This window comes from Tetrapisispora phaffii, chromosome 1, assembly GCF_000236905.1.
Source record: "Tetrapisispora phaffii CBS 4417 chromosome 1, complete genome".
Classification (NCBI taxonomy): Eukaryota; Fungi; Ascomycota; class Saccharomycetes; order Saccharomycetales; family Saccharomycetaceae; genus Tetrapisispora; species Tetrapisispora phaffii.
Window position 1 is genome coordinate 648,391 of NC_016520.1, and position 23,173 is coordinate 671,563.

At 30.3% G+C, this 23,173-nt stretch overlaps 6 protein-coding genes across 6 annotated transcripts; 4 read left to right on the plus strand and 2 right to left on the minus strand.

Moving 5' to 3' along the window:
- Positions 1–727: 727 nt before the first annotated feature.
- DYN1 (dynein heavy chain) lies at positions 728–13,033 on the plus strand (the record flags this gene model as incomplete). The annotated part of the gene is made up of 1 exon (XM_003683765.1): positions 728–13,033. The coding sequence occupies one exon, from the start codon at positions 728–730 to the stop codon at positions 13,031–13,033; it is 12,306 nt and encodes a 4,101-aa protein (XP_003683813.1).
- Positions 13,034–13,882: 849 nt separating this feature from the next.
- On the plus strand, positions 13,883–16,030 carry FRE1 (ferric/cupric-chelate reductase; the record flags this gene model as incomplete). The annotated part of the gene is made up of 1 exon (XM_003683766.1): positions 13,883–16,030. The coding sequence occupies one exon, from the start codon at positions 13,883–13,885 to the stop codon at positions 16,028–16,030; it is 2,148 nt and encodes a 715-aa protein (XP_003683814.1).
- A 234-nt stretch (positions 16,031–16,264) lies between these two features.
- Positions 16,265–17,374, minus strand: CDC123 (cell proliferation protein CDC123; the record flags this gene model as incomplete). Its single annotated transcript, XM_003683767.1, has 1 exon — positions 16,265–17,374. The coding sequence occupies one exon, from the start codon at positions 17,372–17,374 to the stop codon at positions 16,265–16,267; it is 1,110 nt and encodes a 369-aa protein (XP_003683815.1).
- A 520-nt stretch (positions 17,375–17,894) lies between these two features.
- Positions 17,895–19,481, plus strand: CCT4 (chaperonin-containing T-complex subunit CCT4; the record flags this gene model as incomplete). Its single annotated transcript, XM_003683768.1, has 1 exon — positions 17,895–19,481. The coding sequence occupies one exon, from the start codon at positions 17,895–17,897 to the stop codon at positions 19,479–19,481; it is 1,587 nt and encodes a 528-aa protein (XP_003683816.1).
- A 180-nt stretch (positions 19,482–19,661) lies between these two features.
- CRD1 (cardiolipin synthase) lies at positions 19,662–20,576 on the minus strand (the record flags this gene model as incomplete). Its single annotated transcript, XM_003683769.1, has 1 exon — positions 19,662–20,576. One exon carries the CDS (start codon positions 20,574–20,576, stop codon positions 19,662–19,664), a length of 915 nt encoding a protein of 304 aa, XP_003683817.1.
- Positions 20,577–21,065: 489 nt separating this feature from the next.
- On the plus strand, positions 21,066–23,123 carry BPL1 (biotin--[acetyl-CoA-carboxylase] ligase BPL1; the record flags this gene model as incomplete). The annotated part of the gene is made up of 1 exon (XM_003683770.1): positions 21,066–23,123. The coding sequence occupies one exon, from the start codon at positions 21,066–21,068 to the stop codon at positions 23,121–23,123; it is 2,058 nt and encodes a 685-aa protein (XP_003683818.1).
- Positions 23,124–23,173: the final 50 nt, after the last annotated feature.

A 23,173-nucleotide genomic window follows, 5' to 3' on the forward strand; every position in this document is an offset into this window, starting at 1 on the left:
AAGGCACTGTTTATTATAACCATTCACAAATAAATTGACCATTCATCAATATAATTATCAATGATTTGATTTCTTTCATCTCTGTAGCTCATCGACAATTTTTCATTTTTCTTTTTTCATGTTTTTTTTCTTTTTTCAACATTTCCAAAATTGAAATATTTTGTTTTCAGATTCCCGCCTTCGAATCCTGCCGGATCTACGAATTTAACAATATAATGTAAGAAGATGTATATATAATGTACTATAGAATAGACACTATTTTAAATATCAAGATTGATTAATTCTATTGGTCTAATATTTTTCCATATAGTATAAATATAATAAATGAATAATATCATTAACATGAGTTATATGAGAATTATATCAAAAACGTCAATATAGCATGATTGAGTGACATTTTATTTGCAGTTACCCTGTACACAATTTTATGAGATATCAAAATCAGTAACTATTAGCCATTGTTCACATAATTAAGTATAATAAATATAGAAACTTTAATAAGATCATCACTTAATTTCAGTCCATTAAACGTCAATTATTTAAAATAAATATATCTCGAAAGGAGTTTAGATGAATTGAATAGATAGTATAAGTGAAGCTTACTTTACTCAAAATATTAAACGTATTAATTTTTTATCTGTGTTAAAAATTCTCCTTGATGCTATACTCATTGGAACCCTCATTTTTAAAATTTACTATACAATTCACAAAAACATTTATTAAGTAAATGAATACGGTAACTAAAGATACAGATTATGAAAACTCAATAATTATAAACTTTATTGATTTCTGTTTAAATTTTTTTTCAGGCATATATAACATTGACAGATTATTAAAAATCCAGATAAGGGATAATATCGATGAGCAATCTCAAAATGAGATTAGGGATTTTTTATTTAATAATGAATTGACATCAGTTGATAATAATCAATTAGTTGCTTTATATGATGAAGATTTAAAAACGTTAAAATTACACTCATTATTTGGTCAACTTGATTTCGATATCGAAAATATACAAAAACTATTAATAATGAAGAATGAAAACTTAATAAATTTTACAACACCATTACATTTGCAACTTTCATTTATCACAATTCCTCAAAAATTAAATATTAATAATATTTCATCCTTGACTGAGAATGCTATTTCATCTCTGTTTAAGATGTTAATAAATGTTAATCCAAATCTATATTCAAACGACTATGTGACTAATATTAATAAAAATATTCATGATTTGTCAATGAGGCTCCTCAATTTACAAAATACAATAACGACACCAGATTTTAAAGCAACAGCAAACGAAATTATAAGGGAAATAGTAATAAAAGGAGCAAAATTGACTAATTTTACTGAGTTTTTGCCAGAAACTTATATGAACGATTCAAATTTTCTAAATTCTTTACAGAGTACAGTAAATATATGGATAAAAAATATTTTAGTTTTGACAACGCTGGCTGATAATGATTTTGAAGGCTCGATTGATCATGAATTAACTTTCTGGAGTAATCTAAGTACAGTAATGACGTCGATTTTGAAATCTTTAAATTCTACTGAAGTCATCATTACATTCACTATCTTATTGGAAGCCAAGAGATTTAAATCTTTAACAACAGTTATTTCCGATACACGTTTATTAGAATACGTGAAACAAACAAGTGACTACAAAGATTTTCTTCTCAGTCTGCCTATATCAAAAATTAATGATTGTGATATTTTAACTGCTTTAAAGGATTTGATTTACACTCTATGCATGAAACTTAAAACATTTGGGATATCACAAAAGTCGGTAGAGAGATTTATTTCGCTGTTACAGAAACTCGACAAACATTTACGTAATAAGCTAATCACTATCGTTCCCTGCATGTTAAAGCAAACTTATTCTGAATTTATCAATAATTCTGATATATTAATACGTACAATTAACTTCTGGGAGAAGTCGTATAATGATCTCATAGTTCAAGCAAGGAAATGCATACGAGATAATAAATTGACTGATGTTCAAACTATTTATAAGGTTAGTGATACAGGGGAGTTTAAAGAATTTATTAAAAATATAATAAAGTTTAGAAAGGAACACGAAAAATTTAGAATACGAGTAGAAAAATTGCATTTCCTTGATTTAACGAAAGATGTGAATCACCTATATGAGATTATCGAAAGCCAAGCTTTCGGTGCAAGTTCTGTAATAGAAGACTTTAATGAAGCAAGAACAAATTTTAACAACGCTTACTTAAACCTTCAAGATAGCATATCTACCAGGTTTCAAAATGACTTAGAAAATAAAATAACTCCTAGTGAACTGTATCTGCACTTGTACAGATTTAAATATATTAGAGAGTATATTCCTATATTAAGGGGAACATATACCCAGGCATTCCAACTGTATATCAAATATCTTAAGGTTGAAATTGATCAATTAGAAAGTATCTCCCATAATAAATCATTCTTAAAGAAAACTTTAAGTTCGAAGGATATGACCCTATTCTCATCTAATGTAATATTAATGCATCAAATATCTACTCATGTTAAAAATATATTGCTTTCTCTGAAAAATTTGAATTGTGATAAAATAATAGATGGGAACGAATTCCTCAATATTGTCCATAGTTGTGAAATTCTTATAGATAGTAACGATATCAAAACAGAATTATCTACATGGAAATATGATAGTTTTGGTAATGAGCATTTAATTGACAGCCAACCTGTATTTACTATTATGCTTAATGAAAAAGGTATATATGAATTAAATCTAAATTTTAATTATCAAGTGTTGGGAAACATTAAGGATTTTAAAACTTTGATGTTTTCTGGTATCGACATGCCAGATGATCTTCTTATTGATATCATGCATTTTGAAGAAATCACACCATTTTACTACTCAGTATTAGAAAATGTTCAAATATTTTTTAACACTTTGGAGAATATCAAGTCAAAGCCTTTTTGTAATATTTTACTATCAACGCAGGTACATAATATATGGGATTTAGTCCATGAAGGAATGCTAACAAATTGGGGACAAATTTTTAACCGCTCTATATCAATTGGCAATGAACAGAATTTTATTAATAGATTTGAGAAGTCTATATATAAATTGGTAGAAATGTATTCCATTGTTAATAACTCTAATGAAATATTGAATGTTATCTTTAAAAAACTTTTAGATACCCCCTTTGATAAAGATGATTTAAATTTAATTATTAATGAATTACAGGCTGAACTCTATAATATCGATATATTTGACGATAATGAGATAAATTATTGTATAACTTATTTTAATATTGCTATTAGGTACATTTTGATTGCCAAAATAACAAAATATTTGAAAAACTTTCAACTCAGTTATACAAAGGTTACAGTTAACATGTCAAATCTTGCAATCAATTTTTGTCCCGATCTTGGTACTTTAAGCAATATATTAATATCGGAGTTCCACAATCAATTGAAGTCAATATTTAAAATAAATAGTCTTCGATTGAAAAATCCTCAGAATAGCACAGACACGTCCTTTTTCTATGATCTAAGTCTATTTCAAGATGTTGTCACTGAAACGACATCAAGAATACTGGGCCAAATTAATGATATACTTGAAATTTTAACAGATTGGAAACACTATGAACAAATGTGGTATTTTAACGAGGATAAGATTGTTGCACATGCTTCAAACGACTTAAACAAATTGAATTCTTTATTTTTAACTTTATTCCATGATAGACAAAAATTGTACGATTTGTATAAATGCACTAATATACCTATACTTGATGTAGATTACGGTAATACATATTCCGTGATTGATAATAAACTGAGAGCGTATGAGAAAATATTAATACAGCATTTAGTGTCATGTTATTCAAAGAAATCAGAACAGTTCTCCAAAACTGTTGTTGGACTTAAAGACCAACTGATATTAGCAGATCTTAACTTTGGTTCCCTTTATTCAGCAATAGAATATATTATTTTTGTTATTGAAATAACAGAGAAAATAGATTTGTTTAAAAACGAATTAAGCCATTATAAAAACTATCAAAAAACCATAACAATGTCAAAAATTCGGCTACCTCTAACATTTATGTTTGTTGAACAATTGGAGTGTGATTTTAATGATTTATTGCAGATTCATGAGAGTAAATATAAAATTTTAGAAGCTAACCATTCACAATTTGACACTATATTCTTGACAGAAACTAATAAAATCAAAGGAACGATAGATTCTCTGATTAATGATTGGGATATTGCAAAAGATATTACCTTTGCCTCACTACTTTTGGATGAAAAACTGTCTATCATTTCTGAATTCGAAAAAAAGGCACATACTCTTGTTCAGAAAATTGCACAAATTCATACTGCCTCTAAACTTTTAGTAATTCCAATATATTTAGAGAATAATAGAGTCGAGATTTTAACTAATGAATTATCAGATCAGAAAACTAAATATCTAAAAGGTAAAATGTTGACAACAGATTTAGAAAATGTACTTCACCAGAAATGGTCTAGCACTCTGATCCCTCATATTATGGAAAAAATTAGATTAATTGTTTCTCAATTATCTGACCTTATAAGAGAAGGACAAAAAGAATTATCTTACAGTTTCGTTCACTACTCAAGTGATCAATTTAAGGAGCTATTGTTAATTCTAGAAAAATTAAAAGATTCATCAATCAAAAAAAGACATTGGCAAACAGTATTTTTTAAATTCTCAACTGAAAGGATACCTGAGAAAATAATAGAGGATTTAAATTTCACTATTGAGGATGTATTGACAATCGATTTTTCAAAACATGTTACTGAATTAAATTCCATTATTGAATCGGCAAAGCAAGAATACATAATTGAGGATTCATTAAATAAACTTAAAGAATATTTGAATACATCTCATCTCTCTTCATACAAGCATAGTAGTGGAGCTTATATTGTGAATGAATGGGATGATCTATACAAATCTTGTAAGGATTATTTAGATGAGTTGAATTCCATGAAAATACACTCTAGCTATAATATATTTGAGCAAAAGTGTAATGAATGGGAAATTAAGCTTGATCGAATTCTTCAAATTTTTGATATTTGGATGGAACTACAATTTTATTGGTTAGATTTATATGGAATAATTGGAATGAATAAAGAAGTTAGAGATCGTCTTCCATTGGAATCTGCAAAATATGATAATGTTACATCAGATTACAAAAGTATTCTAACTAGAATATTTACCTCAACCAAGATTTTGGACATTCTGAAATTTCCAAACTGTTTGGAATCTTTTTCTCATATTCTAAGTTCACTAAAATTGATTAAGTCGTCCTTAAACGATTTCATTGATAACCAAAGAATGAGATTCCCAAGATTTAACTTTTTATCTAACGAGGATATTCTCAGAATTCTTGGATCACCATCTAGTGCTGTTATGATTTCAAGTTTTTGCCAAAAGTTATTTGGAACTATCAAGGGACTATTAATAGAAGATGAAATTATTACAGGTGTCATCTCTATTGAAGGAGAACATATGATTTTTACAAGTGCCATTAGTATGGTTGGTAAAGAAAGTAATTTACTATGGTTAAATGATATTGACAGTGCATTAACTGAAACTCTGAATTATCAAATTCAGCTAGCAAAGGCTCAGATCAACAATGGGAATATCTTGAGTAAAATCATAGATCATCATGTTTATCAATCCGTATTAGTTGCCCTACAAATTATTGTAACTAAGAAGATTGATGAAAGTATTGGTCTAAAAGATTTTAGAAACCTTCAAACATATTTGCATACATCAGTTTCTTCAATGATTGAAGTTATCTACAAAATAGAAGATCCTTTAAAAAAAAAAAAATGCATTAATTTATTAATTGAACTTTTGCAATATAGAAATTTTGTTGATGAATTACATTTAATGCCTGCCTTAAATCGGAAAGTAGCTTGGATTAATCGCTTAAAATTTTATGGTACTATCGCAGATTCTGATGGATTGGATAATATATATGTGTCAATTGGCAATAATAACATAAAGTACTCCTATAGTTATATTGGTGTTCCTGAGAACCTTATTCGTACAGAATCTCTTCTGACTGCATATGTTTCCCTGATGCATGCATTTGATCAAAATTACGGAAGTAGTTTATTTGGACCTGCAGCTACTGGAAAAACTGAAACAACCAAATCCTTAGGACATTCTCTGGGTAAAACTGTGGTTATTTTCAACTGTGACGACTCATTTGACATTGATTCTTTAACCAGAATCATGGGTGGTATTTGTCAGTTAGGAGTTTGGTGTTGTTTTGATGAGTTCAATCGACTTCCAAAAGCTATTCTTAGTGCAGTAGCAAGTTATCTTGAGGCAATACAATTTTCTTTAACGAGAAGCTTGAACTCAGTTCAATTAAGACAAAGCTCATTTAAACTACATAAAGATTCAAGATTTATTGTCACATTAAACCCTACATATGAAGGACGTTCTGAATTACCAACAAATCTAAAGAAATTATTTCGTTCTTTTTCGATGTCTCATGCTGACCTGTACACGATATCCTCTGTGTACTTGGAAATGATGGGATATCCTGACTGGTCCGATTTATCTAAGACTTTGAGTAATTTAATGTTAGAATTGGATAAACAATGTACGAAACAACTTCATTACGATTTTGGTTTGAGATGTCTCAAAACTATTTTACGAAACGCTCAAATTTTAAAAAAAAAAGATGTGCATAGCCGTCTTAAAGTGTTACTAAATAGTATTATTCAAGTGATATCACCAAAGTTAAATATGGACGATACTGTCTTATTGCATCATTTAATAAGGAAATATTTTAATGTCGATCTTCCGCACATAGATAATGATATGTTTATCTCCACACTTGTCAATCAGATGCCATATAAATACAGTGCTCATTTTATTCAACTCTGTAAGCATCTCTATGAACTTCAAGGTATCAATCAATCTGTAATCATTATGGGAAAAACTGGATCAGGTAAATCCACACTTATTAAAGAAACATTGCGTGCAATTAAAACATTATTGGGAATAAATACGATACTCTATAGAATCGATACAAAGACTTTGACCAAAGAAAAATTATATGGATATATTAATAAAGTTACATTAGAATGGAAGGATGGGGTGTTTACCTCTATAATAAGGGATATCATGACAGATTCGCACGCTCAATATAAGGATGCATTAACGTGGATTGTTTTTGATAGCGATATTGATCCTGAATATGCAGAAGTATTAAATAGTGTTCTTGATGATAATAGGTTATTAACTTTGCCTACCGGTGAAAGATTAAATATTCCATCGAACGTTAAAATTTTATTTGAAACACAGGATTTAATTCATGCAACAATGGCAACTATTTCGAGATCTGCTATGATTTGGGTCTCTACTTCACTTTATTCCTCTTTTGCACTTTTCAAACAAAGCTTTGAAAATGAGTTATCTATGTTACCAGATAGATTACCAAACCATGACGGATGGGTAGAAAATGTTATTTATCCGATTCGCAAGTTATTGACAGAATCAATACTCAATGAAATTATTGCAAAAGCGTCCCAATTTTCTCACGTAATGTTTTTTATTGAAACCAGATCTCTACGGAATTTTGCAAGAAGTTTGATAACAGAGCTTAAGAAATTGCAGAAATATCATTTTAAATTGGAAAATGTATTTTTGAGACGTTTATTAATCTTTTTAATCAAAAATTCTTTAGTTTTATCATTTGTGGCAGATTGTTGTTTGGAGGATCAAGATGTATTTCTGAAATTATTAAATAAATTATTTAATAATAGCAATGGCCAGTTGGAATTAGAAGGTGATATATTTGATGTAATATTTGAAGAGGAAACTTTATGCTTTAAACCTGCACTATCTTTTATTGATAATCACTCATTGCAATTTCAAGATATTACTGCAACCGACACTGTTGTGGAAACGGTCGATACCGTGAGACAGAAACATGTTATTTTGCATCTGTTGACTTCTGATCAGATGCCTATTTTATGTGGTCCAGCGGGATCAGGTAAAACTATGATATTAACAAATTCTATCTTAAATTCCAAAAGTTACGCCATACAATCAATGAGTTTCTCGAAAGAAACAACGGTTGATAATATAATTAATATTATAATCAATAACTGTGAGCAAAAGTCGACCAGTAATGGCTTTATTTTGTCTCCAAAACTTCATAATAAGATATTAGTTCTCTTTTTTGATGAAATAAATTTGACTTCTACCGATAGATATGGTTCTCAGCCAGTTATTTTATTTTTAAGACAACTAATAGAAACGGGTGGCTTTTGGGATTATAAAACAAATCAATGGGCTACATTAGAAAATGTTAAGTTTGTTGGTGCATGTAACCCTACAGAGGATCTTGGCAGGTCAGAACTAAATTCAAGTTTTCTTCGTCTTACGAATATTATTAACATTCCTCATCCGAATAATAAATCGTTAGATTATATTTATAAGAAGTTTTATATGTCAATTCTAAAATTGGTACCTCAAGCTAAAGGTTATGTTCAAGAATTTACTAGCGCGACAATTATTGTCTATCAGTTATTTACCGAAACCTTTTCTAGTGATCAAAACAAGCATTATATAGTGTCTCCAAGGGAAATAACTAGATTAACGAAAGGAATTTATTACCTAATTATTAACGGTAACTTTACAACACTACAGGAAATAATACAACTTTGGATATATGAATGCCAAAGAATCTTCTCTGATCGATTGGTAACGCCAGAAGAGAAAGTTATTTTCTATACTTTGCTCTATGATACTTGTCATAAATATTTTCCTCATCAAAATATTACTAACTTAAATATGAATGAAATATTATTTTCGAACTGGTTATCATTAGAGTATAAAAAAGTCCATATTAATGAACTTTCCAAATTTATTGAACAAAGGTTTAGTACTTTCTGTGAAGAGACATTAGAATATAATTTCGTTCTTCATAATGAATGTCTTAAAGAAATAATATCTGTGGATAGAGTTTTAAAGCAATTTCAAGGACATATGATGTTAATTGGCCCACATAAAACAGGAAAAACAACTATTGTCAAATTTGTGAGCTGGATGAATGGTATTGAAGTTATACAATTGAATATCCATAAGAACTATACACTGGATGACTTTGAGAATTTTTTAAGAATCACTTTGCTAGAATGTGCATTAAATGAGAAGCCTATATGTATGTTAATTGATGAATCTAATCTAACAAATCCCGTGTACTTTGAAAGAATTAATTCATTACTTGCGAAGTCGGATATATCAGACTTATTTCAGGGTGAAGAGTATGACAAACTTATATCAGATGTATCAGTTAAAGTTAGAAAACTAGGGCTACCTATTGACACGGATAAGGAACTATACACGTGGTTTGTTTCTCAAATGTCAAAGAATTTACATGTTATATTTGAAATATCCAAAAATATAACAGAAGATTATAGTGTCTTAGCTTCTCCCGCAATGTTTAATAGATGTGTAATTTATTGGACAAATAGTTGGGAACCTCATACCAAAATACATGTGATAAATCACCTGCTTAAACCTGTACCAATAAATGTTGAAATTGATTTTAAAAATGTTGATAAAAATCTCAATGTTTTAAGTCATTCTATTGAAAATAACTTGCACCTTCTCATTAACTGTTTTATGCAAATAGATGACATATTTTCGGTTTCTTCTGGAACTATGGAATCGCCTTCGAGGCTATTGAATGCATTGGGGCTCTTCATTGGGCAGTATAATAATGATATCTCTGAGCTGGAAGTAAACCAACGATTTATGTCTAATGGTCTGGAGAAATTAAATGAGACTGTTCTGGAGGTTAAAATTTTAAATACAGAATTAAATGATAAGAAAAATGAAATGGAATTAAAGGAATCTGAAGCTAACCAGACTTTGGATGAAATGTTGATAGAGCAAAATGAAGCAGAAAGAAAGCATGACGCGACAGAAGATATAAAAGCATTGTTAGAAAACCAGGAGAGAATAATCGAGGAAAGGAAAAGGTTTGTTATAGAAAAATTAGCATCTGTGGAACCTCTGATAGAAGAAGCAGAAAAAGGTGTTAAAGGAATCAAAAAAGCACATCTTATTGAAATTAAATCGATGTCACATCCTCCAAACTCGGTTAAACTAACCTTAGAAGTGATGTGCATATTATTAGGATATAACTTTTCGACGTGGAATGACATATTAAATTATATCCGTAAAGATAATTTTATCAACGATATTTTAACTTTTGATACATTAGCGATGATTTCAGAAAGTGTTAAAGAAATTATAATCGACGAATATTTTTCTAACAAGGACTTTAATTTTATAAAGGTTTATAGGGCAAGCAAAGTATGTGGTCCATTATTCAAATGGATAGAGGCACAGCTTAATTTTAGTGATACGTTGAATAATATTGAACCTTTACAAAAAGAAGTTAAATCATTGGAAAGTAAAACTAGGAATCTTCAAGCTAAATTATTGGCAGCTGAAGATATGATTAAAGATCTACAAGAAAAGATAATTACTTCAAAAAAATATTATAGCTCTACTATTAGAGATATTGAGAAAATTAAAACTGAGATGAAAGCGATAAAATTAAAATTAGATAACTCTAACGAACTTGTTCTTTCTTTGACAGAAGAAAAGACCAGATGGTCAAAAAATTTAAAATTATTTGGGTCAAAACGTGCAAATTTATTAGGTAACTCCTTTCTAACTGCAATCTATGTCTCATATTGTTGCGAATGGGATGAAACAGTTAGGGTTTCTATGCTAGAAAGAGCCAGGTCATTGTTAAGGAGTTTGAATATTCCTTTTCAGGAGTTCTATACCTATAAAAATGAAGCTGTTGATAAAACAGCAACTTCTGATTGGGTTCAATTCGGTCTACCCAATGAAAAGTTTTTTATTGAAAGTTTTAATATGATAATCGAACCTCCTGCTAATTACTTATTGTTGGTTGATCCAAATGGTACCATCATTCCAGTTTTATCAAAAGTATATGGGGAAAGATTCAGTATTTTTTCATTTCTTGATGAAAATTATATTAAACGGTTAGAAAATTCAATCAGGTTTGGGGAAGTAGCATTAATATGCGATGCAGAGTATTATGATTCGATCTTAGATAATATTATATCAAAAAGGTATAGAAGTTCAGCAGGCAGGACGTCAGTTATAATTGGTTCTAAAGAACTAGATATTTCTAAAAATTTCAAACTAATTTTACATACAAAAAATTATGATTATAATATTCCATCATTCATGAGTAACAATTTAAGGGTTCTGAATTTCAAAGTTAGCCATGCAAGTGTCGAAGAACTGACAATTAAATTATCTGTAGAAAATGAAAATGCAAACATTCTGAAAGAATATGACGAAATTTTATCAATAGAAAGGGATACAAAAACAATGTTAAAAATATACGGCTCTCAGTTGCTGAAAGAACTAAGCTCTTCGGAAGGAAGTATTTTAGAAAACCATAACTTAGTCGAGATCTTAGCCAGCATGAAAATGCAATCTTTTCAACTAGATAAACGATTATCTAATTCCGGAGCAATAATGGATAAGGTTTCTTCCACACGCTCAAAATATAAGATGTTAGGAAGACACAGTTCGATGATATTTAAAATCTTTGAGCAATTAAGCTCCTTCAATTGGTTTTATGAATTTACCGTTGAAAAGTTTTTAGAGTGTGTTAGGACTGTTATTTATAACGTGGGCCAATCAAATAGTGATTCACTCCTTGAATATATTGTTGACAAGTTGTACAATGCTGTAATTAAAACATTCGCTTTAAATTTAAGTCAAACTGACTCTGAATTGTTAACTTTTTCTTTATATTTATTGAAAATAGCGATTCAGAATGAATATAAAAATATCTCAGAATTTAAATATATTATTAAACTAATGACTTCATTAAATGATTATGCAGATAATGATATTACATTGGTCCAACTTATGGAATTACTTAGAATTGCTCAAACTCAAGGCTTTTCAGAAATGATTAACTTTTGTAGAAAAAGACTGACATCTGAATCAGATTTTACTCTTAAAGATCTAGTACAGTTAAAACCTAATATAAACATATTATGTGGTAATGAAAAAGAAATAGATGGAACATATGAAATTAAAAAGGTTGCCTTGGCATTGAATAAAGAGTTGGTTGTTATTTCATTAGGTGATAAGTCCTCAATTGATTTTATTGAGGGACAGATTATCAAAGCTAAGGATAAAAATCAATGGCTGTTGCTACAAAATGCTCAACTTTCTGGCGATTGGATCTCTTCCAGTTTACAGAAATATCTTGATCATGGCAATTATTTCAACGAACTAGAAAACAATAATTCAAAGGAGAAGCGTCTAAAGTTGTTCATGACATGTGATTTGTTTGATACACCAATGCCGATTCCAATATTACAAAAATGTTATAATTATTATTGCTCAAATGGGGGTAATATTATTGATATTTTGCTCGCAAGTTGGCGTAATGAGATTACAAATGAATCAGAAATCGATAAAATGAGTGAATATTGGTATTTAAAATTTGTTTTATCGATAATTCACTCTCTAATCATTTCAATTAATAAATTGACAGGATTAGGGTTTAATAAAAAATATGATTTTAACAGTATTGACAATGAATTTATAATGAAAATAGTGTTTAAGTCCACTAGTACGGTAGATTTCCATGAATTATCTTTTGAATATTTAAAATATATTCTTTTGAATATAGTCTATGGTGCAAAAATTGATAATGAATCAGATTTTAAGATATTAGAAACAATAGTGACTAAGATTCTGAATAACTCAAATATACCAAAGCAAGATAGCAAATTTTCAGAGATATTACCTAATATCGCAATTGATAACTTATATTCACATGAATTTGATTCAATTGATAAATTTATTAAAACAATTAAAGAGCCAAGCAATTCGAAAATCGAATGGTTACAATTACCGAAGGAAAAAATTGATATTCATAATAAGAATTATTCAAATGATATTACGGAAAAATTACTTAAAATATTTCCATTTCAAGACTTATAACTAAACATATACATAGATATAAAAATGTGTCATACACAATTGTAACAGTAATAACGGTTTACTTTTAATAAAATAAGTGCTTAGTTATGGCAGTCACAGAATACAAACATATTGTTGTCTATTGGATGATGAATTGTGTCACTTGTTTGAATAATACATAATGAAAGAAAATAATTTTAAAATATGTGTCGTTTCTCATAAAGATTGGTAATTTGCTCAATTTTTCACAAACCGTGTCATTTTTGGTTCCAATTGTTTGTGTTAATTGGTAACTTTTGACGCGCATACCACACTTCAATGCCATTCGCCGCAAGCAGTATAATCTTTGTAGCACGAGCAAATAAATAGTTGAAGATATATAATGCATTCGAAATTTAAAGAACTTTAAAGGTGCACATTGTGTTGGACACGAGCAAATTAAGAACAATACTTATGTTCATCGATTACATAGAAGCTCTATAGTTTTTAGGTAAATATTGAACACCTAACACTAAGTCAAGTGACTAATCAGCCTTGAGTGAGTGAGTATATCAATTCAATTGAGGTCTGTTGACGAGTTATATAACGCTATTTATGAAGACCTACTGGTTGACATAGAGTCTGAATGAAGTTGATATTGATGACATGAATTAATGGAGTTAATGGTTTTTACATCATTAACTTTAAAAGTCATATAAGTGTAAAAAACACTTTATATAAATACAAAGTATTTAACTAAAACTTGTTTACCGTTTCTCAAAGGTGCAATAGCAGAATCCAGTTTAAAGGTTTAAAAAGTATAGGAAAAGCAATCTGATATTGTGAAAAAGAAAACCATTGATTATCATAACATTTGTATATAAAAAAGGTATGAGGCTGGGATTCGTAAGATATTTGCTTCCATGGTTGCTGATACGCCAGGTATTTTCTTTGGTCTTGATTGACTCTACAGTTGCTTCTGCTTGTATTTATTATGCGGCACAATTTGATTGGGATTGTGGTTCACATTCAAATAATATGAAGGCATATGCCTGTCGTTGTGCTAATATCAATTGGTTAGGTACAGTTACAAACTGTATTATGACAACAACTGATGAAAAACATTTAATGGAAAAAGCATTGAAACATTTGTCTACAAGATGCATACAAAAAGCTGATTTGGATTACACCGTCTCAGAACTCCTCAAAATTTATGAAAATGGTACTAATTATTTAAGAGATTCAAATCCAATGGATTTTGATATGCCCGTTTATGATACATTGAATATTAATATGACTGCTTTTGAATTCTATCACTCCTCCTTCAAACATTACACAGTAGCAGTTAGAACATCTCAATGGTTTGGATGGGGTTTAGTCTTTTATTGGGTTTTTATTATTTCTGTGGCAACCGTATTTAATACATTTCCAAACACAAAACTGGTATCATTGTTTAATAACAACATAATTAAAAAAAAACTTATTCTACCATCCAGTGTTAAAAACTACAAAGATAGGACGTTATTATTATGGGGTTTTATCCCATTCAATTTCCACACCAGATTAAATACTTTGGTTGTTACAGTATTTTGCATTTTAACAGCAATTACATGCTGTGTTTATTATGATGTTCCTTTGCCAAATGCTTATTTAACTTCTCAATATTCTAAAAATATTAATTTGATTAGCTATAGGACAGATATAATGTCAATATCAATATTCCCATTGATTTATTTATTTGGGACAAGAAACAATCCATTGATTTATATTTCAGGTATTCAGTTTCCAACCTTTATTTTCTACCATAAATGGTGTGCATACGTCTGTACACTTTTGGCATTCATACATTCCTTGATTTGGACTTACGATGGTGTTAAGAATGATACTTATATTGCTCAGTTCGTGGACAACTATTTTGTTTGGGGCGTAGTTGCTATGGCATTTATGGGTTTCTTAGTAGTTCAAGGTGAAAAGGTTTTTAGAGACTATTTTTACGAAACATTTTTGGTTTTACATAAAATATTCAACATAATTTTTATTATCAGCATGTATTACCATATGAATATTTTGGGTTGGTTAGGTTGGGTTTGGTCAATGGCCGGAATATTAATATATGACAGACTAATGAGAATTGTTCGTATTATATGGAATGGGGGTGTCCATAATGCTACTTTGTCAGTATGTGGAGACGGAATTATAAAAATAGAAATGAAAAAACCAAAACATTGTAAATATCTACCAGGTTCTTTTGCATATCTATACTTCCTGGAACCTCATAATTTTTGGTTCTATTGTTTTCAGTCTCATGCATTCTCTGTTTTAACAGATCCACAAGAAGATCCAAAAAATACGAACCATATTATATTTTACTTTAAAGCTCAAAAAGGTATAACAAAGGCGATGTTGAATAGAATATTATATGAGGGTAGAAACTTGACATGTAAAATGATGATCGAAGGTCCATATGGTACCGCTCCTACTCAATTTTTAACTGAAAAGTTTAGCCAAAATACTAGAAAAGTAGGTGTCGCAGCTGGTATGGGTATTGTTTCTATTTATCCATTTTTTGTCCAATTTCTTAAAAATAATAAGCATAAAAGTTCGGAAACCAAATTTTTTTGGATTATAAATGATTTAAGTGGTTTGACTTGGTTTCGCTCGGAATTAAAATTCTTAGTTGATAATGGATGTGATTTAACTATATTTGTTAGTAGAGATAACGGCAGCGATGTTGAAATGGAAGTTATTGATTATGACAATAAAGATAAAGAAATTGTTTATGAAAATGAGAATGATTTTTTATTAAAATCGGATTCTTCTGATATTGAATTCAATGTCATCTTTCTGGGTAAACGACCAGATTTACATGCTTTAGTTAAAAATGAGATTGATGCATCCAAAACCTCTTTAAAAGATATTCAGTTTTTATCATGTGGACCTCCTAGTTTTAATGATATCTTGAGACATTCTGTTGTAGATAACATTACATCTGATTTAACATTTGAAGTTGGATACTCAGAAGAAAGCTTCACATGGTGAATATAGGTAGTACAAAAAATCTGACGACTTGAAATGTAATTGTACACTGTGTACGATTCCTATGCACTAATAGTTTAGTGTTAACAATTAGATATTGCTATCCTTGTACTTAATAAATCCGATTCATTATCGGTATATGCCCTAAATATTCTATTATTTTAAATATTCAAAATATACATAATATTCATACAATATAAAGAATACTCATAGTATTTCTATAATATCAGTCAATAATTAATTATCATGAGAGTCAGAATCGTAGTCATCTTGTTTCTTTAACAATTCTGACCATTTGTCTGCTAATTCTTTAATTGCATCCGGATTCAAACTGGCTTCAACGATATCTATTGGGACTTGGTTTTCCGAATGTTCTTTATGTGCGAATCTACCTACATTAGTTTCCGTCAATAACCTTAATTCATAATCATCTTTTTGGGAAGAAAGCTTGTGCAGTGTTTCTAATTCGCTCCAAGAAAACATCAGAGGATCTGTCTTTCTTGCAAAAGGATTAATGTCGATTAAAAATACTTTATCAAAAGGTCTGGGTATATAAACATCTAAAACAAACGATTTTAAAGTAAATTTAGGTAAAATTTTATCCTCTACGAACTCATCAATTGCATCTTTGAATGTGTCTGAGAGAGTCTCTAGGTAATCATAGTAGTTCAAATCACGCTGAGATACACCTATAATTTCACCATTCTTGACAAAAACACGGAATTCTAATGCTGGATTTATATTGAACCATTGTCTTAGGACCAACTCAAACTCAATATCTTTATTTCTGTTCGTTTCATCTACATCTATACAGTTATCATAAGCATGTTCCAAATCATGTGTTATATAATTCGATGCATTTAATAATAGATAAAGATCATTTATTTCGCTACACTTTGTAGTATTGTTGGCCAAAATCCAAGTAGCATCTCTAGGAGAAGACCAATTCAATTTTGGTGTTACTGATCCATAATTTGCTATTATTTCTTTGATCTGGTTATGTAAATCTGGAAAATCCACGATTGGATCTACTTGTTTCTTCTCAATTTTTGATTTTTTGTTGCTGTTATTATCTGCTTCGCTGTCGCTGTCACTTTCCTCATTTTCCCAATCACTATATTCATTTTCTTCGTTCTTAGATAGGTCTTCATTATAATATGAACCGTGTTCTTCAGCTAGTTTAATACCGTCTTGTTTCAAGTATTGAATGAATGCAGGTGGCAAAGGTTTTATAATTTTTGATTGTGGGGTTAATGATTTAAATAATTCATACCAATTAGAATATTTGCATTGATCTATGTCATTTCTGGAAACAGTGATATCTACTAAGGGAGCGTAATCACTCATTTTTTCTAGTAATTCAAATGGTTTATTCTCTATTCACCACACCGTACCTGTTAATAAGAAGATCATTATGGAAAAAAATATTCAGTAATCAATTTAAATTGCAGTAAATATGAAGAATCGATATAGTATTTACTTAAGTATGTTTCTATACATAGATTGAGGATGAGTAATAAACCTTTAAAATGATAAGCTCATCGCAACTTTAGTAATCTTATGTCCATTAATATATATATCACCTTTCACGAAGCATCTGTTCTTAAAAATTTGATGAACTTCCATGGTGGCGAGCATTGTTTATATAAGACAATATGCATATAAATGAATATAAATAAGTGTAAATATATTAATAATTGTGTCAGTTCAAAGCTCATAAGGAACTATTTAGCTTTTATTGAATTGAAAAGAGTGTCATATATTTTGGTATCATTTCAAAATTGAAATATCATTATCCATAAGATTACATTTGTACTCATTTTCTTTATTGACAAACAATTATTATCAGTAAATAAATATCTTCATTATGTCTAGTAAAATCCCATCAAATGCTACATTTAAGGATAAGGAGAAACCTAGAGAGGTTCGTAAAGCTAACATCATTGCAGCCCGTGCTGTTGCCGATGCTATTCGTACTTCTTTAGGTCCAAAAGGTATGGATAAGATGATCAAAACTTCGCGTGGTGAAATTATCATCTCCAATGATGGGCATACCATTTTAAAGCAAATGGCAATCTTGCACCCGGTTGCTAAAATGCTAGTGGACGTTTCTGCTGCTCAAGATGCAGAGGCTGGTGATGGTACAACTTCAGTTGTTATTTTAACTGGTGCCTTATTGAGTGCTGCTGATAGATTATTAAATAAAGGTATTCATCCAACTATCATTGCAGAATCATTCCAGAGAGCATCAAAAAGATCTGTTGAAATCTTATTAGAAATGTCTTCAAGAATTTCCTTAAATGATAGAGATGATCTAATTCGTGCAGCTACTACCTCTTTAAGTTCCAAGATTGTTTCACAATATTCCAGCTTTTTAGCTCCATTGGCAGTTGATTCAGTTTTGAGTATAACAAATGAAGATTCTACAAACGTAGACTTAAGCGACATTAGATTGATTAAGAAAGTAGGTGGTACTATTGACGACACAGAAATGATCGACGGTGTTGTATTAACTCAAACTGCTGTTAAGACTGCAGGTGGTCCAACCAGAATCGAGAAGGCTAGAATTGGTCTAATTCAATTTCAAATTTCACCACCAAAGCCAGACACTGAAAACAATATTGTTGTTAGTGATTATAGACAAATGGACAAAATTTTGAAAGAAGAAAGAGCATATCTGTTAAATATTTGTAAAAAAGTTAAGAAGGCTAAGTGTAATGTATTATTGATTCAAAAATCTATCTTAAGAGATGCAGTCAATGATTTAGCTCTACACTTTTTATCTAAATTAGGTATTATGGTTGTTAAAGACATTGAAAGGGAAGAAATAGAATTTTTAAGCAAAAGTTTAGGTTGTAGTCCAATCGCCGATGTTGATTTATTTACTGAAGATAGATTGGGACATGTTGACTTAGTTGAAGAAGTAGATAGCGATGGTTCAAGAATTGTAAAATTAACCGGCATTAAAACTGACTCCAGCAAACCAACTGTCTCCGTTATCATACGTGGTGCCAACCAAATGATTTTAGATGAAACAGACCGTTCTTTACATGATGCTCTATGTGTTATTCGTTGTTTGGTGAAGGAAAGAGGTTTAATTGCTGGTGGTGGTGCTCCAGAAATTGAAGTTTCTCGTAGATTAACAAATGAATCCCGTGAAATGGAAGGTGTTGAAGCTTTTATCTGGCAAGAATTTGCCCAAGCTTTGGAAATTATTCCAACTACATTGGCTGAGAATGCTGGTCTAAATAGTATAAAGGTTGTAACGGAATTACGTTCTAAACATGCTAACGGTGAAGTAAATGATGGTATTTCAGTAAGACGCTCAGGTACAACTAACACTTACGAAGAACATATCTTACAACCGGTATTAGTTAGTACCAGTGCTGTGACATTAGCATCCGAATGTGTTAAATCTATCTTACGTATCGATGATATTACATTCAGTCGTTAGTATTAATATGCATTATATATAGTATCTATAAGTGAATTGATAAATATGTTAAAAAACTGTATTTTAATAAAATTAAATATTAAATGTTTATCTAACTTCTCTTATATGTACATGAATGGATAGGAGATAAAATAATAGAATTTTTAAAGGATTACTAATTACTCACTTTATTCACTTTATTCACTTTATTATTCGAACTGCAGATTTGCTAAATATATACGATGTGCCGCTTAAAACTGTCGTTATTCCCACAGTATAACCCATGTATTTAAAACCATCCTTAATAATTCCACGTTTACTCTCTTTTGTTTCATCTTCGTTTTCTGACATTTTATCTTCAACTATCAATAAGAGAACACCACAACTCAAATATATCATTTGAAAAAATGTATTCCATTTTGAAATAGTTGTAGGTTGTACCTCCACACTTGGGTACTTAAAAAAATTCCAATAATTTCCCCATGTAAAACTTTTATATTTTATTCTCATTGATGTGAATCGAATTATAAGAGCACTCACACCCAACATCAGATCTCTTCCTAGAATTACAGCTGCAATCGAAAATGGAATAATCTGTGGACCTGGCGCAACTGTCAAGGACAAAGTTGTTACTATCATTAGTATTTTATCTGCCATTGGATCTAAAACAGTACCAGCAACACTTTTCAGATTAAATTTCCTTGCTAAGTACCCATCAATGAAGTCAGTAATGCAACAATACAGAAACAAAAGAAAAGCAGGAGTAGTATTTCTCATTAGAAGGTAATTGCCAATAAAAGGAGTACATGCTATTCTGGATATTGTCAATAAATTAGGAATTGATCGTATCCAAGAGCTATGTAGCAGAGTGGCATTATTCAATTTAGGTTTGGAAGGATTTGTCAATGTTGGTTTCGTTATATGAATCTGTCGGCTCGAGTGACTCCATTGTAGTGAGCTATTCCTAAAACAACCACGAGAGTCATAGTTATGTTTGTAATAAAATTTGGAATAGGTTATGCTCCTTTGTACAGTTATAAAACTCCTCTTTATAACATTGTATGATGATATATTGGAATAATGTGTAACTATTAGGTTCTTTGATGGGAAAGGCATCAATAAATTTAAGGGTCTTAATATCTTTTCTTATCTTCAATAATAACAGCTATAGAAAGTAAACTTCATACGAATAAAACAAATATTTTTTTAACACAATGTTATTTAATATAGTTCATTCATTAACCAGAAGCGATTCTTATTTAACAATCTTTCATCTAGTTACTTATTTTGAGTATTAGGTATGACGCATCTCACTTTTTCGAATAAGGTATTGATATAAAAAATGAGTAGATAAAATGTTCATTTCAAGATCAAAAAGTTATAAAATAGTGTTAATTTTTACTATTAATTTAAACCATTAACAGTTGAAAGTTTAAAATTGAGTAATATATTACTGTTTATCTTCTAAACAGTTATTAATTAGATAATTTATTCCCAATTATACAAAAAATCAGAAGAAATACAAGACCCTACTGTCGTTAAGATTGGTTACTATTTAAAATTGAATTATAGGCGATTTTAATACTTTTAGCAAATTATCCCAATATGAATGTGCTTGTATATAATGGGAATGGGACTTCTTTAAGTTCAGTTAAACACACAGTGGATACGTTAAGAGCTTTTTTGGAACCTTATTACTCAGTTAGCACAATATCAGCTAAAGGTCTTCAAACAGAACCTTGGATTAGCAAAACTTCAGCTGTAGTTTTTCCTGGCGGTGCTGATTTGCCTTATGTTAGAGATTGTAAGGCAGTTGTTCCAAAAATTAAAAAATTTGTTCAAAATGGTGGAATTTATATTGGGTTCTGTGCAGGAGGATATTTTGGCAGTTCCAGGGTAGAATTTGCTCAAGGAGATCCGAGCATGGAGGTCATTGGAAATAGAGATTTAGCCTTTTTTAAAGGCATCACAAGAGGTCCCGCATTTGCTGGCTACCAATACAATAGCGAAGTAGGTGCAAGAGCGGTGGAGTTAGCGTTAACAGATGGTTCAAAATTTAGAACTTATTTTAATGGAGGATCCGTATTTATCGATGCTAAAAAATATGATAACGTTGAAATACTAGCAAAATACACTGAGCCAGTGGATACTGCTACTTTAAACAGCGAAGCTGATCTGCAAGATGCAGCAGTTGTTGTGTGCAATGTTGGCAATGGTAAAGCTCTATTAACAGGACCACATCCAGAATTTATACCAGAGCTATTAAAGCATTCAGAAGATAAATATTTTATTGAGAATATAATCCCCGCTCTTCTAGCGAATGAGAAACAGCGTCTACATTTTATGGAGAACATATTAAAGGCTGCTGGGCTGAAATGTAACAAACTTGATCCAGACAGAAAACCATTATATTTGACACCAATAATAGTAACAACGTCAAGTGGGAAAGAAGATTTGATAGAAGAATTAAGTTGTAATCTTATCAAAAATGTTAATACCATTGAAAATATTAGTGAAAATCATACAAAGTTGAATTTAGGAACCGATACATCGGATATATTTAAAGGAGTAAGGTTGAATTATAAATCAGCTCTGATGTCATGCGATAACCTAACCGCAGAGGAGAACAGAAAAGTGTTTATATTTGCTGATAAAACTGAGTCCTCGATTGATAAATCGTTAACACCATATTTTGATATAGAAAAATATTTTAAAGAGTTGAAAACAGAGACTATAGGAAATTTGTTACTGTATGCTAATGTTGTTTCATCTACATCTACTATGTTAAATAATAATAAATGCCTTTTGGCAAGTTTTCCAAGAAATTCAGTAGTCCATGTTGGTAGTATTCAAACGGCAGGAATTGGTAGAGGTGGAAATCATTGGGTAAATCCTATTGGGCTTTCTGCATCTACTGTTGTAGTTACTTTCCCAATAACTCCACCAGATAGTAATAAATCTATTGTATTTGTTCAATACTTGGCAATGCTAGCTTATTGTCAGGCCATAACTTCATATGGGCCAGGGTTTGAGGATGTTCCTATAAGGATCAAATGGCCCAACGATTTATATGTCTTAAGCCCCGAATACTACTCAAATAAAGGCCTAAATTTAGTGAATCGAGGCATTGTCAAGGACCTAGCTCCACTTTCTGAAATTGAGCCAGCTTATATTAAGGTTGGTGGTATGTTGGTGAATACCAACATAATTAATAAGGAATATAATTTATTGATCGGTTGCGGTATCAATGTTAATAATAGTCATCCATCTACATCATTGAATCGTTGGGTTTCGATATTAAATGAAGAAAGAAAAGTTAAAGGATTAGCATTGCTTCCAAAGTTTGATATTGAAAAGTTATTGGCACTTTATTTAGGTAGATTGGAACGATTATTGAATAAATACACTATGTACGGTTCGAACGTAATTCTACCAGGATACTATAAATATTGGTTGCATAATAATCAAGTTGTTACGTTGACTGGATACAATTCAGTCCGTGCTGTTATCACTGGTATAACAGATGACTATGGTTTACTGTTGGCAAAGGAATGCAGATTGGGTTCAGATACTGATTTTACAGGAACTACTTATCAGCTACAACCGGATGGTAACACTTTTGATATATTCAAGGGCTTAATATCTACTAAAATTTTCAAATAAATATTAGTGTAGTGATTGTATTTACAAGAGCCAATTAAATAAAAACATTT